At 41.9% G+C, this 16,823-nt stretch overlaps 1 protein-coding gene across 3 annotated transcripts in view; it reads right to left on the reverse strand.

Annotated features, from left to right (window-relative positions):
• The window catches only part of TMEM259 (transmembrane protein 259), a 59,051-nt gene that overhangs the window by 13,391 nt on the left and 28,837 nt on the right, over positions 1-16,823 (reverse strand). For all 3 annotated transcript variants that reach the window (XM_082243321.1, XM_082243322.1, XM_082243320.1), the window contains 5 exons: positions 15,873-15,984; positions 14,666-14,776; positions 3,583-3,705; positions 3,402-3,502; positions 1,025-1,082 (listed from right to left, as the gene is read on the reverse strand). In XM_082243321.1, coding sequence (XP_082099447.1) covers positions 1,025-1,082; positions 3,402-3,502; positions 3,583-3,705; positions 14,666-14,776; positions 15,873-15,984 — 505 coding nt within the window. The remainder of the gene's footprint in view (positions 1-1,024; positions 1,083-3,401; positions 3,503-3,582; positions 3,706-14,665; positions 14,777-15,872; positions 15,985-16,823) is intronic.

The raw sequence follows: 16,823 nt of genomic DNA on the forward strand, positions 1-16,823 counted from the left end.
GATTAATCACTTGCCGACCGCTCACTCAAGCTCTACTGCGGCAAAGTGGTTAGTTCCCGTCCAGCGACGTAGACCTACCTCGCTGGACTCCTCCCCTTGTGGGCGGCGCACGCGCGCCGCCGGAGGCTCGCTCCTGCTGTATTCAGTCACAGCGGGAGTCGGGCCAGCAGGTGATCACCGCCGCTCTTCCCCGATCGTCGGGGAATCGAGTTTGGAGATCCGCCCGCTTGTGTAAACAAAGCAGGCGGATCTCCTAAGTGACAGACAGTGACACATTGCAGGGTTCAGCATAGCCTGTCCCTGTGTCACTCAGTCACCTCCCCCCACACACGTTAGTAAGCACCAGGCATACATTAACCCCTCCCTCTCCAATAAAATTAACCCCTTCCCTGCCAGTGTCATTTTTACAGTAACAGTGCATATTTTTAGCACTGATTACTGTAGTAATGTCACTGGTACCCCCAAAAGTGTCAAAAAATGTCAGTCAAGGGTCTGACCTGTCCGCCGCAATGTCGCAGTCCCGCAAAAAAAAAAATCGCAGATCGCCGCCACTACTTGTTAAAAAAAAAAAAAAAAACACCAAAAATGACAGAAATCTTTCCCTTAGTTAGTAAACGCAATAACTTTTGCGCAAACCAATCAAAATACACTTATTGTGATTTTTTTTACCAAACATAGTTAGCAGAAAACAAATTGGCCAAAAATGTAAAAAAATTTTGATTTTTACATTTTATTTTTGGGGGAATTTCATATAAAAAAAAATGTGAAAAATATTGTTATTTTTTCAAAATTTACGCTCTTTTTTTTGTTTTTAGCGCAAAAAGTAAAAATCGCACAGGTGATCAAATACCACCAAAAGAAAGCTCTGTTTGTGGGAAAAAAAAGGCCGCAAATTTCCTTTGGGTACGGCGTCGCATGACCGCGCAATTGTCAGTTAAAGTCGCACCGTGCCGAATCTCAAAAAGTGGCCTGGACGTAAGACAGCAAAATCCTCCGGTGGTAAAGTGGTTAAAGAGTCACTTACCAATGAAGACAAATATCTGATGATGAGAATACCGTAGGAGCATGGAGACCGAGAGAGTCTAAAGAGGAACATAAGTACACAATTTAAAAACCATACGTACGCTAAAATTTCAGACTGGATTTTTTTTTTATGAAACTTGGCAATCTTATATAGTTTAAATTAGGTTCAAGAAGCATTTTTAACCAGTCACTAGTTGACAATGGGATAATGTGGCCATGGACACTGTATTGCGACCAATCCATATTTAGAACATTGGTTTACTCGTTGTAAAATGCCTGCATTTAGCATGCAAACCAGAATCTCCCACACCCAAGTATTAACAATCAGAAGTGACATGTGGTTTTCAGTGCATTTAGGGGGGAACTGAAAAAGGGAACCTTTGAGGTGCTGCAGAAAAAATAGCCGAGTGGTTTTTCAGTGCCGTCTCCTGGTTGAGAAGACTCTACCCTAGTAACTTCTGAATCTATGTGTCCCTATGTACTTCTAAGAAAGTTCGAGACACAGAACTTTTTTTTTTTTTTTTTTAATTGCTGTTCTTCACCAATCATAGAGAACAATTACTCATAACATTATATCTTGATCTTCAGCAGAGATATTTTAGTACAGGAGTTCCTCCCCCAAACACTCTGTAGCAGCCTTAGGGCTCTTTCACACAGTCCACATCCGTAAGCGGATCCGTGCTGCTCAGCAGGAGATCGATACACAGATCCCCGCTGAGCAGGCAAGTGACAGCTCCCTCTCTGCTCTGTGTGCGGAGAGGGAGGTGTCAGAGCCCCATGCATCTCTATGGGGGAATCGGATGACAGGGGACTGCCTGTCTGCTCTCATCCGATACGATCCCCTGGACGGATGGAAAATAGGGTTTCCATCCATCCGGATTTCACGGACAGGATCAGATGCGGATGGCAGCGGGTGTCAGCGGACATGTCTCCGCTGACATCTGCTGCCCCATAGGGATGCATGGAGCATCCGATCAGATCCGCCTAAAAAACTGACAGGCGTATCTGATCGGAGCGCTCGTGTGAAAGGACCCTTAAGCGGACTATAAATGGATCTAATTTCAGCCTGTTCAGCAGGGACCAGCTGCATTTCAGCTCCTGCTCAACAGAAGTCAATTTAACAATCTGTCAAACAGGGGTGTTGGAAAATTTTTCTCGATTACCAGTTGCAGTCAATGGGCAGCAGTTGCTGATCTGCATATTCCAACAGCAGGGAGTCCCTGCAGTCAGAATACAATGTCTCGGAGGCAGGATGAAAAGCTCAAGAAAAATGCATCCCGTCTTCATACTGGCCCGTTGCGCTTCTGTTGTGGTGTTAAAAAAAAAAAAAAATCTTGCTTGCTGCATTTTTACTCAGAAAAAAAAAAAACACACCTCCCCGTTTAAATGCATTGAAAACGTAGCAAGAACGCATCAATAATGCACCTGTTACATTTTTGATGTGGTTTTTGAGTCACATGACCTATGAAAAACACAGAATAAGCACAGTAAAAAAAGTGGTAAAATCACGGAAAAATCATGTGCGTTTTCGGCGCCATTATCTGGGCCTTAACATTTTGGCTGCCAAAATTTCGGTGCATCTCTAATCTATGGCCAGCCTTACTGTAGTTATTTTTTTAAATTTGATTTTCATTATAGAGAAGGCAAAGCTAGATTTAAAACTCCCTTCCCTGGCTCAATAGAAACGACATGGAGAAATTTTTCAGGAAGAACTTGAATGTCAAAGCTATACAAGACACTAGGGGGGAATTAAACTACCATTAATATTATTACTATTATTATTATTATACAGGATTTATATAGCACTAACAGTTATCTATGAATATGTAAAGCATTCTCTGTTGGCGCTTTTCCACTGCATGGAACCGAACGGTTCGGCTCGCTTTTGTGCTTTTCCACTGCTGGTACCGCATGGTATGGTGTAGGAACGGTTCGGTACGGCGGCACTTTTCCACTGCATGGAACCGAATGGTACGGCTCTCAAAAACAGTACCACCTCGATTGTGGTTCCAAGAGGTATCATACCCGGTACCATATCCCACAATCCTTTGCATGCAGTCACTACTAGCCACTGATTGGTCAGAGAATCGTTGTTATCCCACCCACATTCCACCCACTTAACTTTAGTACTACTTTAGTGGAAAAGCAAACCATACCGTACCATATCGTACCGCTCCTACACCGTACCATGCGGTGGAAAAGCAAACCGGCCAAGCAGGGCCAAGTAGAGCCGAGCCGGTACTTGCAGTGGAAAAGTGCCATATCAGAGTACTAACAGTTCATTGCATACTTCCTACAGTGGGTTCCACACCTAAATGCACTTCTGTAAACTGGTTTTGTCATAAAATATGATGAAATAAATTAGAAAATAAACTCACAAATATAACCATAATGACAAAGGCAGCAAGATATGAAGTGCGAGCCATCCACATACTGACAAATCGATAATGTTCACCGGACACCACATTTCTTAGGAAACCTGAAAAAAATATATAATTTTAGACTGTCCACAAGCCAAATCACAGTGATCTGAATGGCTCACATATCTGCGATACACACCTTTGTTCTCCTCGTTTTCTGCCAGGGCTTTCACACTTGACATAAGAATATCATCATACCCAAGAAATTCGTCTAGCAGAAAACGACTAAACCTGTCCCCAAAGCATAAGTCTCGTGTTGGGTCTGTGAAGAACAATTAACATTAGTATTGAGGAAAAGGTTCACAATGTGTTGGTTGGGAGCCTATATTCAGCCCTCAACAAATTTTTTTCATCCCAGAATTTTAGACAAAGTAGAACAGAGCCTCCACCATTACAAAAAGATGACATTACACTACAGGCCTAGTAAAATACAAACAGTTCTATTTTTGCAGGTTCCATTCCTCCAATTACATCATGCCTAGAGGCGACATCAAATCTCCTTTTAAAGCACAAAACACCAGGCCTACTGACTGTGAAAAATGAGTAGGGCCGAAACAACTAATGGACAACTAATTGATAATCAATTAGTTGGCCAGCCCAATTAGCTGTCCTGCATACAGAATGCATTATCTGTTTACATATCAGGAAATACAGGGAAGCACACATACAGCTCAGTACACCGTCCATACATGTCAGTAAAACAGCTCAGTACACCCTCCATACATGTCAGTAAGTGCCTGAGAACTTGTGAATGTGTGAGGAGCAATGTCTCATGGGACATGTAGTCCTGGGCAGGAATTGAGGGGTTCTAAAGGCAGAAGTTTTTTTACCTTGCTATAGGGGAACTCTATACTATACTTTGCAGCTTGCTATTGGGGAACTGTGAAGGCAGGAGGAGCCAGAGGCGTCAGTGGGGGACCCCAGAAGAGGAGACTCAGGACTGCTCTGTGCAAAACCATTACATAGAGCAGGTAAGTATAACAGGTTTGTTGTTTTTAAAAAAAAAAAATAAAAAACACTTTAAAAGACTTCACAACACCCAGAGAAGGTGAAGGCTGATAGACAGGAGTTAATATAAAGGCATTACTATTACATTTAAATTAAACTTTTACCAGGATATGATCATTATACTTAAAATGATCATATCCACGAAAAAAAAAAAAAAAAGTCTTGGCTTTTAATACTACTTTAATATAAAAGATTTATATCACCCTTCCACCCTTCATATAGCTTCATGTCTGACTCCTAGTTAAAGTACCCATATCTCCTACTTCTGTATATTTATTATTTTATATATTAAAAAGTAATATATATTATTACTTTCGCTGTTTCACAGTATAAATTAAGCCCTTATTGTAGCAATTATCTGCTCTATTTTTTTTGTTAACCCCATTATGACAGGCGATACAAAAAAATAAAAAAATTAAAAAAAAGAAGCATGCTCCTGCTACTAAACGTCTTAGGCCTGGTTCAAACCTATGCGTTTTTTGGTGTTTTTTTGCAGAAACGCACTACAGTTCATTTAACATAGTTTCCAATGGGACAAGTTCACATCTATGCTTTTTTAGCCGCTGCCTAATTGGAAAGGGTCAGGGACCTTTTCAAAGCAAAACTGTACTTTGTTTGCTTTTTTTGTTCAATAGACGTCATTGGAGAAGCTGCAGAAAAGCATGTAGTGCGTTTTTGCATCTGCCCAACAACAAAATTTGCCAAAAAAAAAAGCATAAAGAATGCAAAACCCAAATCGCAGCAAAATTACATTTGCAAAAACACAAAACGCACAGCAAAAAACAATCAAAAGCAAACTGCATAGGTGTGAACTGAGCCTTATCCTGGCCATACAAGTATCAATTTTCGGATGAGAATATTTATACGAAAAATCTTTGTACATTCGATGAATGAAAGAATGAACATTTCACTTGCTTTTAACATTCAGTTTTAAAACGAATTAATTTCTGAATGAAAACCACATACACTGTCTGAAAATTTCTTTGACCAAGAAGATTTCTATACTGATGCTTCAAATTTTCCCGTCACTGTGGTCGAAAACAAATGCCGTTTTGACCCCACTAACGATTAGAAAATCCAACAAAACCTTCTTAAAATAAAATTATTTTTTGAAGGAAGACATTGTTTTTGTATGGCCAGCATAAGTGGCAGTGGGCACAGGGAGCTTTTATCACGCTTCCTGCCTAAGACAACGGAGTCCGTCATACATAATATATTACATATATATTTTAAATAAAAAAATTAGATTTCCGATGGTATTCACCAGATTCAACCTCTTAATAGTATATACAGTATCTCTCTTCTGTTATTCTCAGAGTGGATTAGACATTTTGGGGGCTGGCTGGCTTCCATGAACCTCTTTTAATCCTATTCAACCTTCGTTTTTTCTGATACAGGGATGGAGACGCTGGGCATTACCTGCTGGTGCCTCACCTAAAGTCCCACATAGCCTACATTGTTTATGTAACCAGGGATGGAGGCGTCCCACCGTGAAATTTTCGTGCGTTTTTTGGTGGATGCAGTCTGATTTGACCCCAGTTTTTTCATATACAGGGATGGAGACCAATAGCATGACCTGCTTGTCTCATGTAAAGTCCCAAATATTTTATGAAATTAGGGATGGAGGCACTGTGCTTTACAGGCCACTTGCCTCCTATCCATTCATTAGCAGCCATGTGCTCCCATTGTGGAGACACTCAAATTAAAAGTGTTAGGACTGCAGGTAAAACAGGGTGCCCTGTAGTGGCCCTGCAGCTTACACATGCGTTTGCAAATGCGTGTCAACTAAACCCCTGTTCTTTATATCATGAGACAGGTCTACTTGGTTTGTGGCAGACTGGAGGGTGAGTACATCAGACTGGTGGGTGGCTGGCTTCCATGCACCTCTTTTAATCCTTTTCAACCTTCGTTTTTTCTGATACAGGGATGGAGACGCTGGGCATTACCTGCTGGTGTCTGACCTAAAGTTCCACATAGCCGACATTGTTTATTAAAGCAGAACTAAACCCTTGTATCCTTTACAGCCAAGGAAGCAGCCATATTAGCTTCTCTTTGAGCTGCAGTTGCTAAAGTGCTACACATGTGATCAGTTATGACCGCAGCAGTTTGACAGTTCACTTGAGAGAACAGGCAAATGTGACAAACAGCACTCATGGCATGCCCTTAAAGGGATTGTAAAGTCTCTAAAAAAAAAAAATATATATATATATCTAAAACATGTTATACTTACCTGTTCTGCGCAGTTGGTGTTGCACCGAGTGGCCCTGATCCTCCTTCTTGGGTCACTCTTCTGGCCCCTCCTCCCAAGCCCAGTCACAACTCCCCGTGTCCATTCAGACATGGACCCGCAGCCTGGGCCCACCCCCTCTCTCCCGATTGGCTGCCTCACTTTGAGAGCAGCGGGAGCCAATCACGCCACGCTGCTGTCTCAGCCAATGAGGAGGGGAGTCCCGGGCATGTGAGAAACTCCTGCAACATCGCTGGATAAAGATGGGCTCAGGTAAGTATTAGAGGGGCTGCTACAAACAAAAGGTTTATCTTATTGCATAGAATGCATTAAGAAAAAAAAAAAAAAAAGAAAAAAAAGAAAAAAAACTTCTGCATTTACAATCCTTTTACCATAACTATTTTGGGAAACTGTTAAATTGATGGGTTTACTTCTGCTTTAAAGTGGATGTAAAACCCATTTATGAAATCTAACCTATGCACAAATCACCAGGACCGGATGGCATACATCCGAGAGTACTCAAGGAACTCAGTAAGGTTATATCGAGACCACTGTTCCTGATCTTTGCTGACAGTATTAGGACAGGAGATGTACCAGGGGATTGGAAGAAAGCTAACGTGATTCCAATATTCAAAAAGGGCCAGAGGCATATCCCGGGAAATTATAGGCCTGTCAGTTTGACATCAGTAGTATGTAAACTTCTGGAGGGGATGATAAGGGACTATATCGTAGAGTTTGCTAAGGACAACAACATCATCAGCAGTAATCAGCACGGGTTTACAAATGGGCGTTCTTGTCAAACCAATCTCCTAACATTCTACGAGGAGGTGAGCTGTGAGCTAGATAGGGGGAGACCAGTGGATGTGGTGTACTTGGATTTCGCTAAGGCGTTTGATACAGTTCCCCACAAGTGCTTAATTTATAAAATAAGGTCTGCAGGTATCGATAGCAGGGTTTGCTCTTGGATACGGAACTGGCTAAAAAGGCGTGTCCAAAGGGTAGTAATAAACAGCGCATACTCAGACTGGTCTGAGGTGGTAAGAGGGGTCCCCCAAGGCTCAGTCTTGGGACCAACCTTGTTCAATTTATTCATAAACAACATTGAGGTCGGGATCAGTAGTTCGATATCAGTTTTTGCAGATGACACAAAATTGGACAGGGCAATAACTTCACAACATGAAGCAGATATCCTACAGAATGACCTGGACAAAATAACAGAGTGGGCAACGACATGGCAAATGAGGTTTAACGTGGAGAAGTGTAAGGTTTTGCACTTGGGGACTAAAAACATAAAAACACAATACACGTTAGGAGGGGAGCCCTTGGGGGGAATCAAAAATGGAGAAGGATCTGGGAGTCTTGGTTGATGATAGATTAGGAAACAGCATGCAATGTCAAGCGGCAGCTTCCAAAGCCAACAGAATATTAGCATGCATAAAGAAAGGGATGCATTCCAGAGATAAGACTATAATCCTTCCACTTTATAAAACTCTGGTCCGACCGCATCTGGAGTATTCCGTCCAGTTCTGGTCGCCAGTCCTCAGGAGGGATGTGTTGGAGCTGGATAGAGTCCAGAGAAGGGCAACTAAACTAATTAGGGGATTGGAGGACCTTGACTATGAAGAGCGTCTACAATCGCTCGATTTATTCTCCCTGGAGAAGAGACGTCTGAGGGGGGACATGATAGCAATTTATAAATATCTTAATGGGGATCCCAGCTTAGAAAAAAAGCTGTTCATTCGAAGGGATTGCATGAGGACTCGAGGGCATACAATGCGATTAGAGGAGAAGCGTTTTAACCTCAGGCAACGCGGGGGGTTCTTTACTGTTAGGGCAACAAGATTGTGGAATTCTCTACCACAAGAGGTGGTTTCTGCGGGTAGTATGGTGGCTTTCAAAAGACTCTTAGACTTACATCTCAAGGATCAGAACATTCAGGGGTATGGGAGATGATTACAGCCACACATACCTACACAGGTTGAACTAGATGGACTATTGTCTTTATTCAACCTCACCTACTATGTAACTATGCCACATATCAGTAGAGTTTACTTTCTCTCTACAAAGCTCTGAGTCCCATGTCTTTCTGCTACTTCATTTCTCCGTTATCAACTATGGTAACTTCTGACAAGTTCTCAAACACAGGAGATAAAAACTGCTGGAAATTTGTGTCAGGGTGGGTGCTTAGAGATAGATTAGCAGAGAGCTTGTTTGTCTTTTTACAGTACAGCTCAGTACAGTGGGGGTGGGGGGGGGGGGGTGCGCCTTTCCTCCAATCGGCTCTCACACAGTGTATACTGAGATTCCCCTCCCACTGCCGATTGAGAAATCAAAATTTGTAACACGATGTGCACTTTCTAAACAGTGTAAAATGCTGAAAACAGCAGATGTGCAAGTAAAACTTATGTAGGAGGATTTGTTTCATCGCTGTGTATCATCTGAGTCTGTTCACTTCACTGGGTAGATGTGAGGGTTTACATCCACTTTAAAGTGATTTTGATCAGTCACACAATCAGGTGAAGGGCAAAACCTGCCAACAACAGAGGTAGAGAAAGGGCTCCCAATCCCCTATCCCCTTTAGTCTTTAAAGAGGAAGTTCAACCAGGGAATGGTAAATTAATTCTAAAAACCAAAGTAATCTTTGTACAAGTCTAAATGTATTACTTCTACTGCCAATCCAGTCTGTTCTTTTCTCAGCTACCAGCCTGTGAAGCCACTATGCATTTTGAATGACACAATGCCCCACAATGGTGTGATCACCCTCTTCCTCCTATTTATGGCCTACGACAGTTTAGGGTACACCATACAGGCTTTCACATTGTCCTCAGCACAGTGGGCGTGTACCAACTGTTCTGGTGCCAAAGTGTGTCAAAAAAAGAAGCATGCTCCTGCTACTAAACGTCTTAGGCCTGGTTCAAACCTATGCGTTTTTTGGTGTTTTTTTGCAGAAACGCACTACAGTTCATTTAACATAGTTTCCAATGGGACAAGTTCACATCTATGCTTTTTTAGCCGCTGCCTAATTGGAAAGGGTCAGGGACCTTTTCAAAGCAAAACTGTACTTTGTTTGCTTTTTTTGTTCAATAGACGTCATTGGAGAAGCTGCAGAAAAGCATGTAGTGCGTTTTTGCATCTGCCCAACAACAAAATTTGCCAAAAAAAAAAGCATAAAGAATGCAAAACCCAAATCGCAGCAAAATTACATTTGCAAAAACACAAAACGCACAGCAAAAAACAATCAAAAGCAAACTGCATAGGTGTGAACTGAGCCTTATCCTGGCCATACAAGTATCAATTTTCGGATGAGAATATTTATACGAAAAATCTTTGTACATTCGATGAATGAAAGAATGAACATTTCACTTGCTTTTAACATTCAGTTTTAAAACGAATTAATTTCTGAATGAAAACCACATACACTGTCTGAAAATTTCTTTGACCAAGAAGATTTCTATACTGATGCTTCAAATTTTCCCGTCACTGTGGTCGAAAACAAATGCCGTTTTGACCCCACTAACGATTAGAAAATCCAACAAAACCTTCTTAAAATAAAATTATTTTTTGAAGGAAGACATTGTTTTTGTATGGCCAGCATAAGTGGCAGTGGGCACAGGGAGCTTTTATCACGCTTCCTGCCTAAGACAACGGAGTCCGTCATACATAATATATTACATATATATTTTAAATAAAAAAATTAGATTTCCGATGGTATTCACCAGATTCAACCTCTTAATAGTATATACAGTATCTCTCTTCTGTTATTCTCAGAGTGGATTAGACATTTTGGGGGCTGGCTGGCTTCCATGAACCTCTTTTAATCCTATTCAACCTTCGTTTTTTCTGATACAGGGATGGAGACGCTGGGCATTACCTGCTGGTGCCTCACCTAAAGTCCCACATAGCCTACATTGTTTATGTAACCAGGGATGGAGGCGTCCCACCGTGAAATTTTCGTGCGTTTTTTGGTGGATGCAGTCTGATTTGACCCCAGTTTTTTCATATACAGGGATGGAGACCAATAGCATGACCTGCTTGTCTCATGTAAAGTCCCAAATATTTTATGAAATTAGGGATGGAGGCACTGTGCTTTACAGGCCACTTGCCTCCTATCCATTCATTAGCAGCCATGTGCTCCCATTGTGGAGACACTCAAATTAAAAGTGTTAGGACTGCAGGTAAAACAGGGTGCCCTGTAGTGGCCCTGCAGCTTACACATGCGTTTGCAAATGCGTGTCAACTAAACCCCTGTTCTTTATATCATGAGACAGGTCTACTTGGTTTGTGGCAGACTGGAGGGTGAGTACATCAGACTGGTGGGTGGCTGGCTTCCATGCACCTCTTTTAATCCTTTTCAACCTTCGTTTTTTCTGATACAGGGATGGAGACGCTGGGCATTACCTGCTGGTGTCTGACCTAAAGTTCCACATAGCCGACATTGTTTATTAAAGCAGAACTAAACCCTTGTATCCTTTACAGCCAAGGAAGCAGCCATATTAGCTTCTCTTTGAGCTGCAGTTGCTAAAGTGCTACACATGTGATCAGTTATGACCGCAGCAGTTTGACAGTTCACTTGAGAGAACAGGCAAATGTGACAAACAGCACTCATGGCATGCCCTTAAAGGGATTGTAAAGTCTCTAAAAAAAAAAAATATATATATATATCTAAAACATGTTATACTTACCTGTTCTGCGCAGTTGGTGTTGCACCGAGTGGCCCTGATCCTCCTTCTTGGGTCACTCTTCTGGCCCCTCCTCCCAAGCCCAGTCACAACTCCCCGTGTCCATTCAGACATGGACCCGCAGCCTGGGCCCACCCCCTCTCTCCCGATTGGCTGCCTCACTTTGAGAGCAGCGGGAGCCAATCACGCCACGCTGCTGTCTCAGCCAATGAGGAGGGGAGTCCCGGGCATGTGAGAAACTCCTGCAACATCGCTGGATAAAGATGGGCTCAGGTAAGTATTAGAGGGGCTGCTACAAACAAAAGGTTTATCTTATTGCATAGAATGCATTAAGAAAAAAAAAAAAAAAAGAAAAAAAAGAAAAAAAACTTCTGCATTTACAATCCTTTTACCATAACTATTTTGGGAAACTGTTAAATTGATGGGTTTACTTCTGCTTTAAAGTGGATGTAAAACCCATTTATGAAATCTAACCTATGCACAAATCACCAGGACCGGATGGCATACATCCGAGAGTACTCAAGGAACTCAGTAAGGTTATATCGAGACCACTGTTCCTGATCTTTGCTGACAGTATTAGGACAGGAGATGTACCAGGGGATTGGAAGAAAGCTAACGTGATTCCAATATTCAAAAAGGGCCAGAGGCATATCCCGGGAAATTATAGGCCTGTCAGTTTGACATCAGTAGTATGTAAACTTCTGGAGGGGATGATAAGGGACTATATCGTAGAGTTTGCTAAGGACAACAACATCATCAGCAGTAATCAGCACGGGTTTACAAATGGGCGTTCTTGTCAAACCAATCTCCTAACATTCTACGAGGAGGTGAGCTGTGAGCTAGATAGGGGGAGACCAGTGGATGTGGTGTACTTGGATTTCGCTAAGGCGTTTGATACAGTTCCCCACAAGTGCTTAATTTATAAAATAAGGTCTGCAGGTATCGATAGCAGGGTTTGCTCTTGGATACGGAACTGGCTAAAAAGGCGTGTCCAAAGGGTAGTAATAAACAGCGCATACTCAGACTGGTCTGAGGTGGTAAGAGGGGTCCCCCAAGGCTCAGTCTTGGGACCAACCTTGTTCAATTTATTCATAAACAACATTGAGGTCGGGATCAGTAGTTCGATATCAGTTTTTGCAGATGACACAAAATTGGACAGGGCAATAACTTCACAACATGAAGCAGATATCCTACAGAATGACCTGGACAAAATAACAGAGTGGGCAACGACATGGCAAATGAGGTTTAACGTGGAGAAGTGTAAGGTTTTGCACTTGGGGACTAAAAACATAAAAACACAATACACGTTAGGAGGGGAGCCCTTGGGGGGAATCAAAAATGGAGAAGGATCTGGGAGTCTTGGTTGATGATAGATTAGGAAACAGCATGCAATGTCAAGCGGCAGCTTCCAAAGCCAACAGAATATTAGCATGCATAAAGAAAGGGATGCATTCCAGAGATAAGACTATAATCCTTCCACTTTATAAAACTCTGGTCCGACCGCATCTGGAGTATTCCGTCCAGTTCTGGTCGCCAGTCCTCAGGAGGGATGTGTTGGAGCTGGATAGAGTCCAGAGAAGGGCAACTAAACTAATTAGGGGATTGGAGGACCTTGACTATGAAGAGCGTCTACAATCGCTCGATTTATTCTCCCTGGAGAAGAGACGTCTGAGGGGGGACATGATAGCAATTTATAAATATCTTAATGGGGATCCCAGCTTAGAAAAAAAGCTGTTCATTCGAAGGGATTGCATGAGGACTCGAGGGCATACAATGCGATTAGAGGAGAAGCGTTTTAACCTCAGGCAACGCGGGGGGTTCTTTACTGTTAGGGCAACAAGATTGTGGAATTCTCTACCACAAGAGGTGGTTTCTGCGGGTAGTATGGTGGCTTTCAAAAGACTCTTAGACTTACATCTCAAGGATCAGAACATTCAGGGGTATGGGAGATGATTACAGCCACACATACCTACACAGGTTGAACTAGATGGACTATTGTCTTTATTCAACCTCACCTACTATGTAACTATGCCACATATCAGTAGAGTTTACTTTCTCTCTACAAAGCTCTGAGTCCCATGTCTTTCTGCTACTTCATTTCTCCGTTATCAACTATGGTAACTTCTGACAAGTTCTCAAACACAGGAGATAAAAACTGCTGGAAATTTGTGTCAGGGTGGGTGCTTAGAGATAGATTAGCAGAGAGCTTGTTTGTCTTTTTACAGTACAGCTCAGTACAGTGGGGGTGGGGGGGGGGGGGGGTGCGCCTTTCCTCCAATCGGCTCTCACACAGTGTATACTGAGATTCCCCTCCCACTGCCGATTGAGAAATCAAAATTTGTAACACGATGTGCACTTTCTAAACAGTGTAAAATGCTGAAAACAGCAGATGTGCAAGTAAAACTTATGTAGGAGGATTTGTTTCATCGCTGTGTATCATCTGAGTCTGTTCACTTCACTGGGTAGATGTGAGGGTTTACATCCACTTTAAAGTGATTTTGATCAGTCACACAATCAGGTGAAGGGCAAAACCTGCCAACAACAGAGGTAGAGAAAGGGCTCCCAATCCCCTATCCCCTTTAGTCTTTAAAGAGGAAGTTCAACCAGGGAATGGTAAATTAATTCTAAAAACCAAAGTAATCTTTGTACAAGTCTAAATGTATTACTTCTACTGCCAATCCAGTCTGTTCTTTTCTCAGCTACCAGCCTGTGAAGCCACTATGCATTTTGAATGACACAATGCCCCACAATGGTGTGATCACCCTCTTCCTCCTATTTATGGCCTACGACAGTTTAGGGTACACCATACAGGCTTTCACATTGTCCTCAGCACAGTGGGCGTGTACCAACTGTTCTGGTGCCAAAGTGTGTCATTGGAGCTCTGCACTGGATAGTTGCAATCAGAGAGAGAGTTCCAGCAGCGATGTAAAGAGTCTTGATTGATAAAAACAAAATCAATGAAAAAAGTGCTACAAAAGATTGCTCCGTTTATTACAGCAGAACTGAAAAAAATATGGCCACCCTCCCAGGACACAAGTGAAAAACTGGTTTTACACTGACAGTGTTATCAGTAACTTGCTACACCAAGACACTGAGGGGCATTTACTAAAACAGGAGCATGCAAAATCTGTTGTAGCTCTGCAAAGAAACAAATCAGCTTCCAGGTTTTTTTTTGACAAAGCCTATTTGAACAAGTTGAAGTTAGAAGCTGATTGGCAAACATAAACATCTGCATTAGAGTCTGAGTTTTCCAGTTTTAGTAAATCCGTCCCCATGTTTTGCTTATTCTAAGTCTACTTTTCACATACCAAGTGTCACCACCATAACTGGGATGTTGAGTCTCTGCCGTGTGCTTTGAGAGAGACGGAGAAATCCATATTCTAGTGAATACTCCACTATGTATTCTTCTTGTGGCCACACTAGGAAAAAAAATATAGGTAAATTATCTCTGAAATGAGAAGTTCAAGGAGTAAGATGTCATAAACATGGAAAGTGCCACGGTTGACCTCACTTTACAAAAAAAAAATTGTAGTTGCTTGGTTGTCATGTTGATGCTTTGGGTCACCAACCCAGAATTAGTATAAAAATTTTGACTCTTTCAAACTCTCCAAATTTGCACAAATTTGAGGTCAGTGAAAATACTACTGAAAATAGAAAAATACCATTGCCAGTGGATCAGCACAACAGCCAGGTAATTAGCATTTTAGACTGACTGGCTGACTTGAACAAAATCAAATATGCAGAAAATGACATCTGAAAATCCTGAACTCCTGTTCTAAATATCTGGTCCAGGGCAGCGACACGAGTAGTAGTAAAGCCAGAGTTAAAATGACAGCCCCCCCCCCCTGTCAGAACACAATAGCACAGCAGGGGAGATCACTGTACTAACATCGTACAGTTTGTACAGCAGTTTCCCCTGAGCTGTCAATTTTTTTTGTTCAGCCCGCTGGGTTGAACGAAAAAAAAACTAGCAGTGTTTGCCAAGCTTTATCTGTGCTCTTGCTGCAGGGTGTGATGTCACAACCCTTCCAATTAGATCCCAGAAAAGCCAAATACCTGAGATCTTGCAATATGTGCTACAGCACAGTGCAGGGGAAAGATAATTACATCAATCATCTAATCGCTATGGGGAAAAGGAAAATATATTACCCAACTTTTTCACCCACGGGGTTCTTTTATATTTTCCTGCAGCAAATTAGTAAAGGGGAGGGGTCTGGATAAGCGAACCTTGCCTTTTTAAGTGCCCCTTAATCATGTTCTTTTGTTTTACTTAATCTGCAAGAAAAAATTCCTAAAACAATCCAATTTTTTTTCTTTTATTGTGAATTTACAGCCTTTTACTGAGTTTTACCAACTTGTTTTTGGATCTCTTTAACAGTTTTGAATTTGTGAAAAACTTCTACCTCCATAAAACTCTGAAATAATTCCAAACTTTCCCCTTTTGGCTTTATTTTTGTTGCAAAAAAGCCATCATCCATTATGCAGTCAGTATCCAGTATTTCCAGGAAAACTTACCTTTACTGGCAGCATCACTAAATGACAGGGCTTGGCTCTGATTGTCATTAGTCTGGGTTACACTTTCAAGTGATGGCTTTAAGAACACTTTTGGTTCAATGTCAAGTTGAAACTGAAAGAGAAACATTAAATATAAAAGCAGTTGTAACATTGTGATATTCTAAAGACAGCTTAAATGTGAATATATAGATCTTTGCACAATCCGAAATATGTCTCAGTGAAAACCCAGCAAGACTGTGCCAAAGCTTATATGTGATCGTCAACAATTTACTTGATTACTTTTGAGAACAGAAACTGCACATGTACTACGTGTTTTGACACACGGTTTTATTTTGTATTTACATGCTTTTGTAATGCCATTTACCCTTAGAGGTCACTTTCTTCTTTTTCTTTGGACTATTTTTGTACACTGCGATGTGTTGCTGTGCGTTGGCACTCGTTTGCGGTACAGAAAAATGCAGATTGCTGATTTTTTTATTTTCAGTGCACTGCACTGTAATGGTATGAACTATGTCAGGGATCTCCAAACTTCTTAAACAAAGGGCCAGTTTATGGTCCCTCAGACTTTAGGGGGGTTGGACTGTGGTTAGTGGAAGGAGGAGTTGTGCCCCATAATGGGTATTAGTGATAAGAATAATGCCCCATCATTGGTGTCAGTGGAAGGGATAGTGCCCCATTGTCCTTATCAGTAAGAGGAATAGTTCCCAAGCATTGGTGTCAATAGGAGGAATAGTGCCCCATCATTGGTTTAAGTGGAAGGAAAAGTGCCTCATAGGTGTCAGTGGAAAGGGAACCCATTGTGTCAAAGACGGCCAGCACCCCCTACAGGCCAACTCGCCCCCATCCCCCCACCCCCCCGTCCAACCCCCACCATACCAGAAAGGACTGGAGGGGAGATCCAATTGTTGCATTCTCCACTTTAGTATATCTATTTTTTTTTTTTAGAATTTA

Source organism: Pelophylax lessonae (assembly GCF_965119305.1).
Source record: "Pelophylax lessonae genome assembly, chromosome: 1".
NCBI classification, from domain to species: domain Eukaryota; kingdom Metazoa; phylum Chordata; class Amphibia; order Anura; family Ranidae; genus Pelophylax; species Pelophylax lessonae.